Source organism: Strix aluco, chromosome Z (genome assembly GCF_031877795.1).
Source record: "Strix aluco isolate bStrAlu1 chromosome Z, bStrAlu1.hap1, whole genome shotgun sequence".
NCBI classification, from domain to species: Eukaryota; Metazoa; Chordata; class Aves; order Strigiformes; family Strigidae; genus Strix; species Strix aluco.
Genome location: NC_133971.1, coordinates 30,648,306 through 30,663,749, shown reverse-complemented (window position 1 = coordinate 30,663,749; position 15,444 = coordinate 30,648,306). Strand labels below are relative to the sequence as shown.

The following is a 15,444-nucleotide window of genomic DNA, read 5'->3' as shown; positions in this document are numbered from 1 at the left end:
CCAAAAAGAAAGTCCAAGTATAGACACCTTTGCAGGTTGCTCACTGTTCAAGTCCTCGGCAGCATTTTCCTAGATCCAGCTCAGTGTAAAACACCCAAGTCCTCCTTGAAAAGGTGACTGGAGTCTATGTCTTCTCTGCCAGCACAGGTGAATCATTCATCTTTGTACACTAGCCTGTGAACTTGTGTCTCTGTGCTCTCCTTCTAGACTGAGTTTTGAGGGTTTTTCTCTATACACTGACAGTACTCAAGTGTAGACAGAAGGCATAGCCCTCATGCAAAAGGTTCTATAGACAACAGCGTTACTGTATTTTTAGAGAGATTAACTTTTCTGGTTTTCCACAGTGTGATTTCTTATAAAAGGGAATGTATTGTGCTGGAAAAAAACCAAATCAAAACAAAACAAAACAAAAACAAAAGCAAAGTTTACTTTCACAGGGCGAATGGTTCTACTTGGTGAGCCCAAAGAATGCCACCCTTGTCAGCAAGAGCCTGCTGGGAGCTGCTGGTGAAACACACAAGTGTGGAGCTCCACATCCGTGGTACGTGTGTGTCTGAGCAGAGGTGACTCTGACGCTTGGGTGCCTACAGCTGCCACTGAACGTGGGTCTTGAGAACGACAAACCTGAGAGGAATTCAAGCTTTTAAATCCCACCTCCCTCAGGTGTCCATGGCCTAAGTAGTTCTGCGGAAGCGTGTTTATTTTACTTTCTTCTGCCTTTTTGCTTCAGCCAACATTTTTTAGGATATAGGGGTAGTTATACAGATTCTAGACCTGCAAAGGAAAAAAATGAGATGAGCAGATCCGTTTTTCACATTTTGAGAGTCATTTGAGAGGGCACTGGCCACTGGTACTTGACCACGACCAGGGAAACCTGAGACGGAGTGCCTGGCGGAGGGGCCGGAGCGTGTCTCCGGGTCGGTGGGGAGGCGGGAGCCCCAGGAAGGAGGCCGAAGGTGGGGTGCACCCACGCCGAGGCGTGAGGAGCCGCGACAGCAAGAAAGGGGCAGAAAGAGGAGGGAGTCCTGCCCGAGGGCGCCGCGACGCCGGTTTCGGGCACAGGGACCGGCCGGCGACGGAGCTGCCGGCTGCAGCAGCGGGAGCGGGGCGGAGGAAGGGGCTCGCCCCGGGGCGGGGGGCCCTCGGCGGAGCCGCGGCCGGGGCCGGGGCGGTGACTCAGCGCCGCCCTCAGCCGATAAAAGGCGGGAGGCGGGCAGGCGGCGGCAGCGCGCGCGGCACGCGGCGGCTGGGCTCGAGGCCGTGGGCGGTTGTGAGGCCGGCGGGCGGGAGCGGGACCGGGAGGACCGGGACGGGCAGGGCCGAGGACGGGCAGGGCGGCCGGCGTCATGGGGGCCAAGCTGCGGCTCCTCTGCGCCGCGGCAGCGCTGCTCTGCGCGGCGCGGCCCGGGCAGCCCGGCGGCGGGCGCGCGGCGGCCGCCGTCGTGCTCCCCGCAGCCGAGGGGGACGGCTACGGGGTGAAGCTCTGCGGCCGGGAGTTCATCCGCGCCGTCATCTTCACCTGCGGCGGGTCCCGCTGGAAGCGGCTCTCCCTGCTGGCGATGGAGCCGGTGCCCGCGGCCGGTGAGTGTCCGAGGAGCGGGCGGGGCGGGGCAGCCCTGTACGGCGGCCCCGGGGCGGCGGCGCTGCTCCCCTAGCCCCACGGGCAGGGGAGACTCTCAGGGCACCGCGCCACGCTCGGGAGGGATCCTGTGAGGAGAAGCGGGGGGGAACGGGAGGGATGGGGCAGGGCGGGCGCCCCGCGGAGCCTCTCGCTCCTCCCGCCCTCAGCCGCGGCGGCAGCGTCCCCGACCCCCTCGTTCGCGGTGCCGGTCGGCATTTCCCGTGACTTCTGAACGGAAACCTGCGAACTTGAAGAGACACGGCAGCCGCTGGGGCGTTATTAACCGGGACAACCTACAGAAGTTTTTGGCCCTCTCCGAGGCATTGCTCGGCACCGGGCTGAGCAGCCCTGCCGGCGGCCGAGGCTCGCTGAACTCTTTGTTTAAAAAACCCACAAACAATAAATCGCGCTTTTTTCTTGGCCGTGCAGGGAGATGTGATGCACCCGTGGAAGGGGTAGGGAAGTGCCTCTCGCTATGGCTTCGCTCCCTTCCCAAAGCTCGGTAACTCTGCGGGCTGGGGAGACCTGCTTCGGTTTTCCTGCTCCGCAGGGAGCTTTGAAGCTGTGCTCCTCGTCTTCCTCGGCTGTGCTAGGGGCATCGTAGGATGTGGAATCGTTCGGGTTTTTTATCATTTGCTTGTGATTGCTCTGTACAAAAGAGTTGGCACGTTGGAGGATGGATGGGGCCCTGGTTACAGTTTAAACAGCAAGAACGGCTTTAGGGATCTTTGGTGTTAATGGGTAAAATATTCGTCAGAGAATTTTACTGTCACGTGCTCCAACCCCAATACATTAAGAAAGTGTAAGATGGTTTTTGGGCCGCGTTCTCAAACTACAGTAATGTAACAGTAATTTTAAGTGATGACTCTCATGTTGATATTTTGCATAGTGAAAATAACGTTTTTAGCAATTAGTTGGAATTAATGGCTAAAATGTGTAATGGAAAAGCAGTTTTTTTCTTGCTGAAACATGTTGTTAATGAAACAACATTGGACCTCAGTCAGTTGATGAAGCCACTATCTTGAGTTCCTTGGGAGTTTTTTGCTTGGTGTGGTTTTTTTTTCCAACAGGTTAAGTGGAAGATAAAAATTACCTTTGTAGTTATAACAAATTACATATGTACAGCCTCTGTTGGGACTGTGTTCTTTCCCAGAAAACTTTGTTTTCATTTTTATTAACAGTGGCATCTGAGAGCACCAGTCACTAAGGACCCCCTACTGTGCTGCATGCCGTCTAAGTCTTCCCTACCTCAAAAGAGTACTACACAACAGTTACTATCTAATTAGTAAAGTAGCTACAACCACTTCTGTTTTTGTATGTATTCAGGCCGCTGTTCTATCTGAAAGTTAGCTTCTATATATTAATCATATGAAAGTAAATATAACATTCACTGGATGTTCTCATGTTCTTTCAGCTTTCTGAAACAAAAAACATGTTAACAACATTAAGACCACAAGACAAACACTTCGTATTTTTTTAAGAATTAAAGGAGTCGCTTTGCTTAACATTAGCGGAAGTAAGCAATGCCATTTGTCTTGCAGAAGTAAAACCAAGAGAAACAGTATGAGGTGAAAGGAAGTAGAGCTGGATTTTTGAGAACGCTTCAGTCAGTGTGCGTTCAAAGCGTGTTTCCAAGTAAATTCTGCAAGCCTCTGCTATGCCTTCAGAAATGAGTGGAAAGTGTTGGCTAAAAATAGCTATAGGAAAATACAATCTATCAGAAGCTGTTTACATACAATATTTGCTTATTTAGTCCAGTATTTAGCCCTCCTTACATTTGTTCTTTGTATGATGCTAGTTTGTATGACTGTGCATAGGAGAAGAGTGGTCTAACCTAATTCAGGACACATGTCATACCTCTGTGTGGCTTCTGCACACATGTCTTTACAACAAAATTTTGTTTCTGTGGAAATATTAAGAATTCTAGATCAGTAACTCTGCAGCTGTGATAAGATGTCTGTACCTCAGTCACAGTTGTAGGTGTGTACTGTCCTTGTTGAACAGGCTGCTGCATAGTCTTTAAAACATAGAGATTCCCCTGAAAGTAAGCTATAAGGAAATCATGGAGTGAAGACTCTGCAGTACTGACAATTCTCCTAAATAACAGTGCTTTGCTTATTACTGAATGGTTTTTATTGCTATTTATTCAAGCTATGTGCTCCTTCTGATACTCCTACAGTCTGAACTTAGTCTTCTCTTTAAACAGATTCTGCACGAACAGCAAGTAGCAAACTACTGGGAAACGTCAAGCTGCAATCAATTTTGAGTCCTGAAGTGGAGCAGCTGCAGAGAAGCAGTCCGTTTCTTGGATGGCAGATGTTTAAGGACTTGTATAGTTTAAATGACTATAATGAATATGTACCTGTGGCAGATGACTTCAAAGAACTTGTTCATCAGGTAGAGGAAGCTGTCAGCTCTCCTGCTGATAGGGGAGGAACAGGAGTTGCAAACCCCATGGGATCAAACAGTTATCTTTGGGCCAGGTATCCCAGAAGAAAACGGGAGTCTCTGGGTTTGGCAGGAATGTGTTGCAAATGGGGCTGTACAAAAGCTGAAATTAGTACTATATGTAGAGTTTAAAATCCTCTCTGCAGTTATGCATGAAATCAATGTTTGTTGCAGTGCTACTTGACTGAATACTGTATGGAAGAAGAAAACTCACCATATTTTATTTTGTCTGTATCTGCCAGTCAATACTGCTGGTTTTCTTTAAAAAAAAAAAAAATCCATAGGTGTAATTGTAATGACTTTGTTTTGCTGCAGTAACTTTTGATCTATATTTTTTACTAAGTCTTTTCATTTTAGTGTCAAGCCTTTACACTTGCATCGCAAATGTATCTTTCTAACAGTTTAGGAAGAACTGCAATGTTTCATTAAAGTGTAGTTCTAAGTGTTACCGAATTGTTCTTTCTCTGTCAACAGAAAGAACATCCAGTGATGTTCTTGGAATGAGATTCATGGTACAAAACTGTACAGAAAGCATATTTTGCCAGTTGAAACTTCACTCAACATTGACTCGCTTGCCGATTATTCTGAACACGCTTTTTCCATTTCCTTGTAATTGCAGAATTGTTCTATGCAATATTGTCTTTCTAGAAGTTTTATCACAATACAACACTTGCAGCCTAAATATTTCTTCATATTCATTGGTGCGCTTAAATAGTTAGCAGGTGAAGTATTAACACTTTAATTATTCCTTGCTTACCTTACTTCCCAATTTTTTTCCTACTACTGCTAAGTGAGAGTGGATGTGCTTCAAGTAACTTATTCTACAGACACTCTTACCATGTGTTCTTACTGGTCTACAGTACTTCAGATGTATTTCTAAGTTGCTAATTGCTACTGTATTTATAAATAGCTAATTTAATCTTTGTAGTTTCTAAGCTTTTTACCTACCTGGCTTTTTTCCTTAGCTATAACAAATTGTATTTCTAGCTATGTTGTTGATGACTTGAGTTTTGGGGTTTTTTTTTTTCTGATCTTTATGATGCTTATGGTAGCTTAGCTTTGTAGCAGTAGTTGATTCAGAGTATACATCATAGCTTAGACTGCACAGTTGTTACCTTTGGCTTCATTCTTCAAATTGTCTTTCAAAAAGTGTTCTTTGATTGAACTACTGCTTAGTGAAATTATTGCATTGCTTCTTTATTCCTTTTTCTAAGATATTACTGTTATTTCAGCAATTAGGCATCTATCAATCCTTTTTCATTTTTTTTAAACCATGTCAATTTTATTCAGTAGAGACTGGGCAGAATGGGCATTCACTATGAATGCAGTTATTTTCAAGCTGAAAAGCACCATCTCTTCTGTCATTGTAATGATAATGTTTAGCAAGAAATGAGCTACCTTCTTCCACACCACCATTGCAGTGACTGTAAGATGCTTTTCATCACTCTTGAGTGGAGAAGGTAAGGTGTAAAGTTCTGCAATAGTTTTCTTTGCAACAAGCTAGCTAAACTTCTATACCTTAGCATCCAGCAGCTTCACTTCACAAATAGTTTGGGGTTTGAAGACTCCTAGTTTAGATCAGAATTTCCTAGAATAATACAGGAGAGATCTGAGGGGAACTATTCCTTATTTTTGAGTAGGGTCCAGGGCTTTGAGAGTTAAGATTCCTTAGTAAGGTGAAGATGAATTGGTACGTAGAATCCCTAAGAAAAGGGAAAATGTGAAAATGCCATGCTTGATGAAACTGAAAATTGACCTGTATGCATTGTTCATCTTGCTGGAAAACCTGCTTTTAGAAGCTTTTTAAAAGGAGTATTAGGAAAGGCGAATATGGTGTTTATTCTAGTTGCTTGCTCCGGTAGCACTGCTCTGTTCAGGTACACAGCTTCCATATATAGTGACCGGGCTTTCTTACATCCTGAATAAAACAAAGATGTAGTTAAAATCTTAAATTTGTGAGCATAAGTCTTGAACAGAACAATCTGGATTTTAACTTGACAGGTTAGATGTAACCTGTTGGTAAAACTATAAATAGTTTAAGTGGAAATTAGCATTCAAGATAAACTGGTTCATGCTGAGACAGAATTATAAATAGAAAAATCAGTCTTTATTTGACATAAACAGGCATTTTTCAGAGGGATGAGTCCAGATATGTCAGTATGCATAACCCAGAGAAATGGTGAAATTTGTGTTTTCATCTGATTTCTTAATAGGCCTCATCATAGTCTGTAGTGGCTTTAGCAGGTCAGCCGTGACATAGATCTATGGCACAGACTGAGATTCTGTCTGTGTGCTTTAGAATAAAGAAGTATTTGACTCTGTATACACTAGAGTGTGCAAAGGTTTTCTTTGCGTTAAAGCAAATTGAGTTTTCGAAGACCTCTAAGGTTTTCTGTGCTGGTAGGCCATATTTTATAATGGTTTCTTTGCAATGTAGCCAAAGGTGACAATTACATGTTATCCGATTGCAATAGGTCTAGAGGATGCCATCTGCCTGTGTGCATGTGACTCAGTGTCCAGACTCACTTTTTAAGGCCAGAAGCAAACCTTTTATGTAAAATGAGGTGTCTAACTAGTTACATGGGGGAAGCAAACATGTCTTGGAGCAGACAGCTCAAAATATAAAATAATTACTGAGTTGGCATATTGATCCAAACTGCAGACCAAAAGGACATTGTCTCTGCTGAAAGCTCCTCTGGGAGTACTGCCATATGTATATATAGCATAAACATGAGCACAGCAGTTCAAAGCAACACACTGTGCTTACCATCACAACTGTTCAGAAACATACACTTTTTCACAAGAAATAAGCACTTTTTTTAAACCCATGTCATTCACAGAGCAATTAGCTATTGAGAAATCCTTGTTCAGTAACTTGCTACTTACAGAAACTGCAGTCCCATCGATTCTTAACCCATGGAAAATGTCCATTTTCTGGGTAATCTATTAAGATGTGTGAGCTATCTTCTGAACAGTTTTGAGTTTGTGAGTAGAAAATGGCATATCAGCATGTTCCTATATTAGCAATTCCATTTGTGTCTGCAAGAGTTTATTATTCTGGGTGGTTTGGGGATTTTTTTTTTCACTGTGGTTGTAGTCAGATTCAGGTCTGACCAATTGAACAACACCCAAAGTCACAGCAATAATCCACAGCAGTATATACCACAGGTTTCCCTGCTATTGTCTTGTTTAAAACCTGACAGAATTCTTCATGTAAAGCATTAAGCAATGTGAAGATTGTGATATAGCTAGAGCCAAGTACCTCAAATTATCATAAGGTGTAGGTTTGACCATACATAGAATGCTAAATGTGCTGCAGAGGGCTATCTAACAAATCCCAGAGACCTAGAGGACACAGCTCCATTCTATGTCCAGTCCTATTAGGTCAGTTGCTTACTTTGCCAGTTGATTAAACCATATGAGAAAAATGTAAATTCCTGAGTTATTGGGGTAGATCTGCTATCCTCTTCTTTTTTAACCTTGGCTGATAGGCAGAAAAAAGTTAACTTTTATTTCTACGTTTGGGCAAAGTCAGTGACAGACCTAGAGTTAGCACTCTTGAGATTTTGGTAGACTTTCTGAGACTACATCTTTCCTCCTCAGCAGGCAGCAGAGACTCAACAGAAAATGCAAACTTCTTTCCCACTCAGCAGAACAGAACCTGGATAGATTTGTTTCCCATCTGTTGTTCTGCAGTCACCCACCAGTATCAGCAAGTAGCTCAGAGATGGTCCTTTTCTCATTTGTACAATACTGCCATCACATGAGGAATGAATTTTTTTCATCACACAGCTTTTCTGTATCTTGGGAACAAACACCAGAGCTATTAGCTCCAACATTGTTACCTGACTGTTACTCTGACTGCTTTGGGCCGCTTGCTTTCTGGTTAATTCTTGATACCAAACACTGCACTATCACAGTGCACTTGTCTGTTACTGTTTACTGACCTATATACTCTAGAGAACAAGCACTACCAGGAAGGAAAGTAAATTTGCTAGTCTGCGCATCAGCCTCTTTTCCTCTGCCCAACCTCCCCACTATCTACATTTTTCCTGGAACTTTCCTATACTTGTTGTGCAATGCTGAAAGTTCCTCAACTGCAGCCTACTCTCATATTTTAACATTAAAGTGTGTAAAGCCAGATGTGTACCAAGAGCACATCACTGTTAACCCAACTGCGCGAGGGAACATCTCTCTCATGTACAGAAACTCAAGATGAGAACCAAAACCCAGCTTCCAGCCTCTGTGCTTTGAAAACTTCTGGGTAATGCCCTTCACCAAGTATGCCAGCCAAACAGGCCTCAGCCAGATGTGCCTCTTTGCCTGTTTGGATCACCTTCTCTGGGTTATACTGTTTGACCTGAGACTCTCCAGGTCCTTGCAGTTTCTGTGAAATCTGAGCCAGCAAGTGATACCTCTCCTCTGGCACTGAGGAGTACCTCTTCAGGAACTGTTTTGTCCAGACAAGCTGAAAGTGAAGTGCAGTAAGATCACACTTTCTGCCTCTCCACCAGAATTGGATCACCGTGGTTTCAGATCTCCTGATATCATTCTTCAGTGGCATATTTAATGCTAGCATGAAGTTGCTCCCTGTGCTAGCAACTGGTGTAAAGAATTTGCTTGTGACTATATGCTTCTGACACTGCAGAGGTTATTGAGGTCACTAGTAACTGGTCTCAGCACAAAAGGCCACTGTTGAAGTACTTCTCTGTCTCTGTAGTTTTGCATCTTTTTGTCTCTGTGCCAAGGGATGGACTCTCCTGAGATGTTTCCCATGCAGTGACACAGTGTGACAATATGCTTTTTCCTCCTGCCCTTTTTTCATTTGAGCTCACCACACTGGGCTGAGGGCTCCGCTGCAGTACCATATTGATCCCAGCAGCCTTGTGCCCTCTGTGCAGAGCTCCTGAGAAGCAGAGACTTTAGTAGGTGAGTCAACATTCCTGTCCTGCTGAAGTGTGATAGCTGTTGGTCTTGGGAGTTTTTCAGTAACATATGTAAGGGGCTGCTGTGTTCTACAATGGGCTGATGACAGCTAGGACACCTTGCTGGTTTACAGAGCAGGAAGAATCATCCTGCATATCCTTCCAGCCCTGATACAAGGAACAATGTGGGCCAGGTTACCTGAACAACTAGGCAACTTTTCAGAACCTCTTAAGGTTTGTAGCAGTATTGCTGCACTTCCACTTCAGAGGAACATCTGGTACTTTGCACACCTTGTCAGAGTTCCTACATTGCCAGCATTCATGTTAAGTCCCTCAGCACTAGGTCTCTTGGGTCTCTTCCACTCTCATTGAGTGCTGCATGAGAGAGAGAACCAAGAAACCGACTAGGTCATGGAAGAAGGAATAGTCTTCTGCACTGTTCCAGTTGCCCAGCAACCAGTCAGACCTTGTTTGCCAGGTGTGAGTCTAATTTTGTTTAACTTTTAACCTTAGTTTAGCTTTTGACGGCTCATCCACCTGATGTAAGAGAAGCGCTCTCAGCTTTGCTTTTGGAAACTTAGATGATTTCCAGCCCAGCACTGAGGAGCGTGTAGATACACCTTCCTGTCAATCCCCTCAGATGGTTGTCTGCATTATCTCTTAGAGGTGCAGGGTGCAGATGTCTTCAAAGAGATACACTGATCTTGGAAAGCACTTTTTATGGATTGGAACCTCATCCTTTAAGGTCCACACATCCTCTTTTCAAGGATTTCTAGACTACCCTGCATTTCCTCGGAATCTTTCCAAAATTTATACGAGGAAGAATACCTTCCAATTTCTTGCTGTCTCCCTCACACTCTGCTTTTGGCAGACCTTCAGTAATTACAGCTTTGCCAATCCACCTTCAAGCACACACAAGCTTTTTCACTTTTTCTGGTTCCAAGCTGGTCCAAAACTTTAATCAAGCAACAGCATCCATCTCAAAATTTGTCAGTGAGCTGGATTTGAGTTTGCATAGGGTCCCAGACCACACAGAAAGGCCATATTGGAACCTAAAAACCATTATCAGTCAGGAGAGAGTCTGTTAATAAGTATTCTCCAGCAATGTCAGAGCTGTGTGCCTATTCTAAATTCAAGTCTCATTAAATTACAGTGATTTAGGCTTCAAAGAAGCACCTGTCCTGCTCATAGTATAATCCTTTTGCCATGGAAGTGTATGTAAGTGAACTTTCACTGGTGTTTCTAATGCGGCTTAACTGCTCTCTCTTTCAGACTTGCAGCATCCAGTAATCTCAAATTTTTCCTTCGAGCCTAAATTTAACCATAAACTTAGATTACAGCTAAACTAAATTTGTTGGCCTGAATGTGTAATTGGAAGATCCAAAAAACGCCCATGACACAGCCTCCTGCTATCACAGAGGAGGTCATCAAGGAGTCAGGCTTTTCACAGCAGTACATGGCAAGAGGATAAGAGACAATGGTGATAAAGTGAAACACCAGAGGTTCAGGTTGGAGATAGGAAGAAGATTTTTGACCACAAGAACAGCCCAACAGTGGGGCCAGGATGCAGGGAAGTTGTGCTGCCTCCCACCTCAGGGAGTTTTCAAGCCCTGGCTGGGTAATGCCTTGAGGAGCCTGGTCTGACCCCACAGCTGAGCCTGCTGTGGGCAGGGTGTGGGACAGGAGCCCTGCTGAGATCCTGCCAACCTGCGTTCCCCTGGGATTTCCCCTGCAAGACTGCAGATGGGACTGGCTGCAGAAAGGACACAAATCAAGGAGTGACATACAAGACAGCAATTAGTACAAAGACCAATGTGGAAAGAAGTCTTTTCCCGATGTGGTATTGAGAGAGGTAAACAGAAACATCTTAGTTCAATATATACAAATATATATTTATTGTATGCTATTGTTCATTATATACTAATAGATAACTAACATATATATTTACACACACTATAATTAGTTTATTACATAGTAATGCAAGAGAATAGGAAACAGGAATGGCAAGATGTCTTAAATCCTATTCAAAATTGTATCTTAATTGGCATGATAGAGATTTGGTTGGATAGTTCATACAGACAAGTATGGTCTGTTCAGGAAAGATAGACAGGACTAAAAGGCTATTTCAAAGATGTGTATGCTTATTCTTTAGTCCAGAAGGGTTATCAGAGGCTAGAATGACTAAACATTTCTCAGTAAAAGCAATATTGCTGTCATGTAAGGGACTACAGTAGGCAGTAAATAAAGAAGATAATGGAGATGAGTCTTTCTCTGGGTGACCAAAGGACTTATCAAAAGCATAAAAACTTCATACTAATGGAAAATTTCAATTATCATTTTGATGAGAAAGCAATACAGAAGGACACAGACTACCCAGAAAATTCTGGAAAAGTGTTGAAGCACTCTGCAGAAGAAGGAAAAAACAACTGGAGGGGAATGTGCTATTTAATTACAACCACTACAAAAGATCTGTCTGAGAATGTGGACATGATGAGCACCATAAGAAAGAATGGCCATGATGTAGTCATCATTTTCAGAAAAGAAAGGAACATTAAAACAAATCATGACATAGAGAAGGAAAAAAAAAAGTATCTAATGCCTACCCCCATGCTCCAGTGAAATTACCAAGTGCAGTCAACTAGCACAACTGCACCAGTGATCTAGGGCTGAGAACTGAGACTAGGCTAATGTGACAGATGAGTGGAATGCACTTCACTCAAAAGAGAGAAGCAGCAATATGTTTTATTGAGGTAAAATAACAATATGACAGAGTTCAATAAATTCAATGGAATTTAACAGAGTTTAACAGTGGTTTGACAAGGTTCAGTAAGTTTGATGGCAAGGTTCAGCTTATTAATTACTGCATGAAAGAAACATACAAAGGAAAACTGATTTAGAACCAAGTTAGGATGGTTTACACAGAGACAGGAGATGCAAAGAGTCAGGAGGATCCTTCCATTGAGTCAAGAGTTTCAGAGTGGACCCCCTCGCTTTCTAAACTCCTTATGGAGCCTAGGTGGGGCTAGGTCCAATCTTAGTCTCAGACCTGGACAATAGTTTATGCCTAATGGAATTATGCAATGTTTATAGTACTATTGAGTAGCTACATGGATTAGTAATGTTTCATTAGTATTAATTCAGCATGCTATCAGTCACTTACTGAGGATCTGTCATGGGTAAGGGATCTCTCTGCCTTGGGCAAAGAAGGATCTCTTAGTCTCAGGTAAGGGATCTCAAACCTTGAGATGTGCACCTGCTCAAGGGGAGATTCACCTGTGTGCAGTCCAGCTGCAATTCAAGGAGACCCAGCTGGGCCCATCCGGATGGTAATATTTATAGTGTGAAGTAGCTGGCTGCTAGCCAATAGTATAGACAAGTTACATGTCTTCATTTTAGCTCTAGTATCTTGTGCTGTGTGTTGGTGTCCTGGTTCAGCTAGGATAGGGTTAAGTTTCCCCAGCAGTGGGGAGGGAGCTCTAGCCGGGTTATACAATACCATGCTGACGTCAGGTCCGGGCACCCAAGCGTGGGAAGAGCAGGGACGGCTTTTGTCTGGGTCGGTCCCCTCACTGCTGTATCCGTGCAGTGTATCCCTTGTTCTGTTCATTGTTATTACTGTTATTGTTATTGTTCGGTTTGTTGCTGTTACACTGTTGTATTAAACCTCTCTTTATCTCAACCCCGGGGTTTGTATTTCACTCCCTGCCCTGTCCGGTCTGAGGGTGGGGGAGGGGCAGCAGCAGTGTGGTCTCGGGTCCCGGCAGGGCCTAAACCATCACAGCCTTTTTGGCGCCCAACGTGGGGCTCGAGAGGGTTGAGATAAGGACAAAAAAAAGACAAACCCTGACCAGAGTGTGTTAGAGCAATCTGTTAGGTGCAATTTTTCTGCTTTTATTTGTATTGTTTGATAAGGAACATTTGCAATGCTGGCCAACTTGCTTGGGTGGTGGGGCTGGATTAATCCTTATGTCCACTGTGTGTTCCCAGTGCTGGTGTTTATTGTCGGTGGAAAATGTGTCAAGGGTCTTGTTTAGCTGTACTGGCTACTGACTGCTTACAATGTGCTTGTATCACTGCTTGTGGGGGTGAACCGATACCTGTTTGCTGCCTGGGCTTTTGTTAGGGGCCTCACCCCCCCCTATGGGTGAGCCAGGGGAAGAGATGCTCTCGGTTTTTGAGAGTTTTAGCTATCCTTGGATCATCCAGACCAGTGTGTTTGCTGCACAATGCTTTCTGAATGTCTGCCTGATCTTGTTTTGGGCCATGCGGTACTTCTCCAACAATAGCACCACTCGGAAACCTGCCCTGAGGGCAGATAGTTATAAATGGCTAGGTATGTGGGAGAAGATGGGCAAGTGCCTGAGTGAGTCGTCACCCCCAACGTTCTGGGATTTTACTCCCGAACAAATGCAGAGTCCTGATAAACTGATGGAGTGTTTGAAAAAGGTGTGTTGCCAATCTGACAAACCCCGGGAGACACAACTCGCTGCGATGTGCTGGGGACTTGCCCATGCCTACTGTGTCATCTTTAACACTGTTCACTGCCCTCAAGGGGGAGAAAGGGCTGCAGGATCTGAAAGTGAACCTACTGGTACAGCAACTGGGCCAGAGGGACAGGCAGTGTCAGTATCAGTCGCCTCCACCAGCACAGCAGCTGGGCCAGAGGGACAAGCAGTGCCAGTATCAGTCGCCCCGATACAGAAAAAGAAATATACCAGAAAGTCAGCTCACATAGTAGGGGGTGGAGATGAGCCAGGCCCAGCATGAGAACAGGGGAAAGAGCCAGAGGTAATCATCCGATCTCTATCCCTGAGTTGCGAGATATGCGGAAGGATTTCAGCCGCCTTCCAGGCGAGGAGATTTTCACCTGGCTGCTCCGATGCTGGGATAGTGGAGCTGGTGTTTTGGAATTGGAGGGGAGAGAGGCCGAGCAGCTGGGATCTTTGTCCAGGGAGGCTGGTATTGACAAGGCAATAGGGAGACAGACTCAAACCCTCAGCCTTTGGAGGCAACTCGTGCTCAGTGTAAGGGAGAGGTACCCCTACAAGGATGATGTCCTATGTCAGTTAGGCAAGTGGACCAACATGGAGAAAGGCATTCAGAACCTCAGGGAATTGGCTGTGCTGAGGCTGTGTTTGATATGGTTTATGGTGATCTGAATGATGAGCGGTCACCCATGGATCCAGATCAGGCCCCTTGCACACAGTCGATGTGGCGGAAGCTCCTGCAAAGTGCACCAGGAGCACATTCCAAAGCATTAGCAGTAGCGTCCTGGTGGCGAGACACCCAGACTCAAACAGTGGATGAAGTGGCTGGCCAGATCCAGCAATATGAGGGAAATCTCCCTTCCTCCCAACATGCCTGGGTTTCAGCTGTAGAGGAACTGTCTCAGAGGCTCCAGAAAATGGAAGAGGACATGTCCTACGTTCCACCTGCACAGGCCGATGGCTCAGCTATTAGAAGCAGGTGTTTCCCCACCCAAGAGAAGGGCAGTGGAAGACACACACCACAGGGCACCCTGTGGTTCTTCCTCCGCGACCATGGGAAAAGCATGAGGAGGTGAGATGGACAGCCCACTCCCGCCCTAGCTGCACGAGTACAGCAGCTGAAAGGGAAGACCACCATGAAAGGGGAGTCTTCCAAGAGAGACACAGCTCCAGTGTCCAGTCGGAAATCCCGCAGACAGAATAGAATGGCCAATGTTATGCTTGACCCTCCTGAAGGGGCCTGTGAGTCATTCTTGCAGGAGTTATTCTTACAAGTGAGTGATGGTGAGCAGGATTAGAGGGGCCCTGCCTCCAGCCAGGTGGAGGAAAGGGACAATCGAATTTACTGGACAATGTGGATCCAATGGCCTGGCACATCAGACCCACAAGAATATAAGGCTTTGATAGACACTGGCGCACAGTGCACCCTGATGCCATCAAGCCACAGTGGGGTTGAACCCATCTGTATCTCTGGAGTGACAGGGGGATCCCAACAGCTGACCCTATTAGAGGCTGAAGTAAGCTTAACTGGGAAGGACTGGCATAAGCACCCCATTGTGACTGGCCCAGATGCCCCGTGCATCCTAGGTATAGATTACCTCAGGAGAGGGTACTTTAAAGACCCAAAAGGGTACCAGTGGGCCTTTGGTATAGCTGCCCTGGAGGAGGTTGAGCAATTGTCCACCTTAGCCGGCCTCTCAGAGGATCCCTTGGTGGTGGGGGTCGCTTAAGGTTGAAGAGCAGCGAGTGCCAATTGCTACCAAGACGGTGCACCGGCGGCAGTACCGTACTAACCGAGATTCCCTGGTCCCCATCCATCAGCTGATCCGTCGACTAGAAAGCCAGAAGGTGATCAGCAAGACTCATTCACCTTTCAACAGCCCTATATGGCCAGTGAGAAAACCTAATGGCGAATGGAGACTGACCGTGGACAACCGTGGCCTGAATGAAGTTACGCCAGCGA

General features: G+C 45.3%; 1 protein-coding gene across 1 annotated transcript; it reads left to right on the top strand.

Moving 5' to 3' along the window:
* The first annotated feature begins 1,346 nt into the window (after positions 1-1,346).
* Positions 1,347-4,297, top strand: LOC141918711 (relaxin-3-like). Its single transcript, XM_074813561.1, has 2 exons — positions 1,347-1,581; positions 3,828-4,297. The coding sequence occupies exons 1-2, from the start codon at positions 1,347-1,349 to the stop codon at positions 4,199-4,201; spliced, it is 609 nt and encodes a 202-aa protein (XP_074669662.1). The 3' UTR covers positions 4,202-4,297.
* The last annotated feature ends 11,147 nt before the right edge of the window (positions 4,298-15,444 follow it).

Coding starts and splice junctions, on each gene's coding strand:
- LOC141918711 (XM_074813561.1), top strand. CDS start 1,347: ATGGGGGCCAAGCTGCGGCTCCTCTGCGCCGCGGCAGCGCTGCTCTGC. Junction 1,582..3,827: donor GGAGCCGGTGCCCGCGGCCG/GTGAGTGTCCGA, acceptor CTCTTTAAACAG/ATTCTGCACGAACAGCAAGT.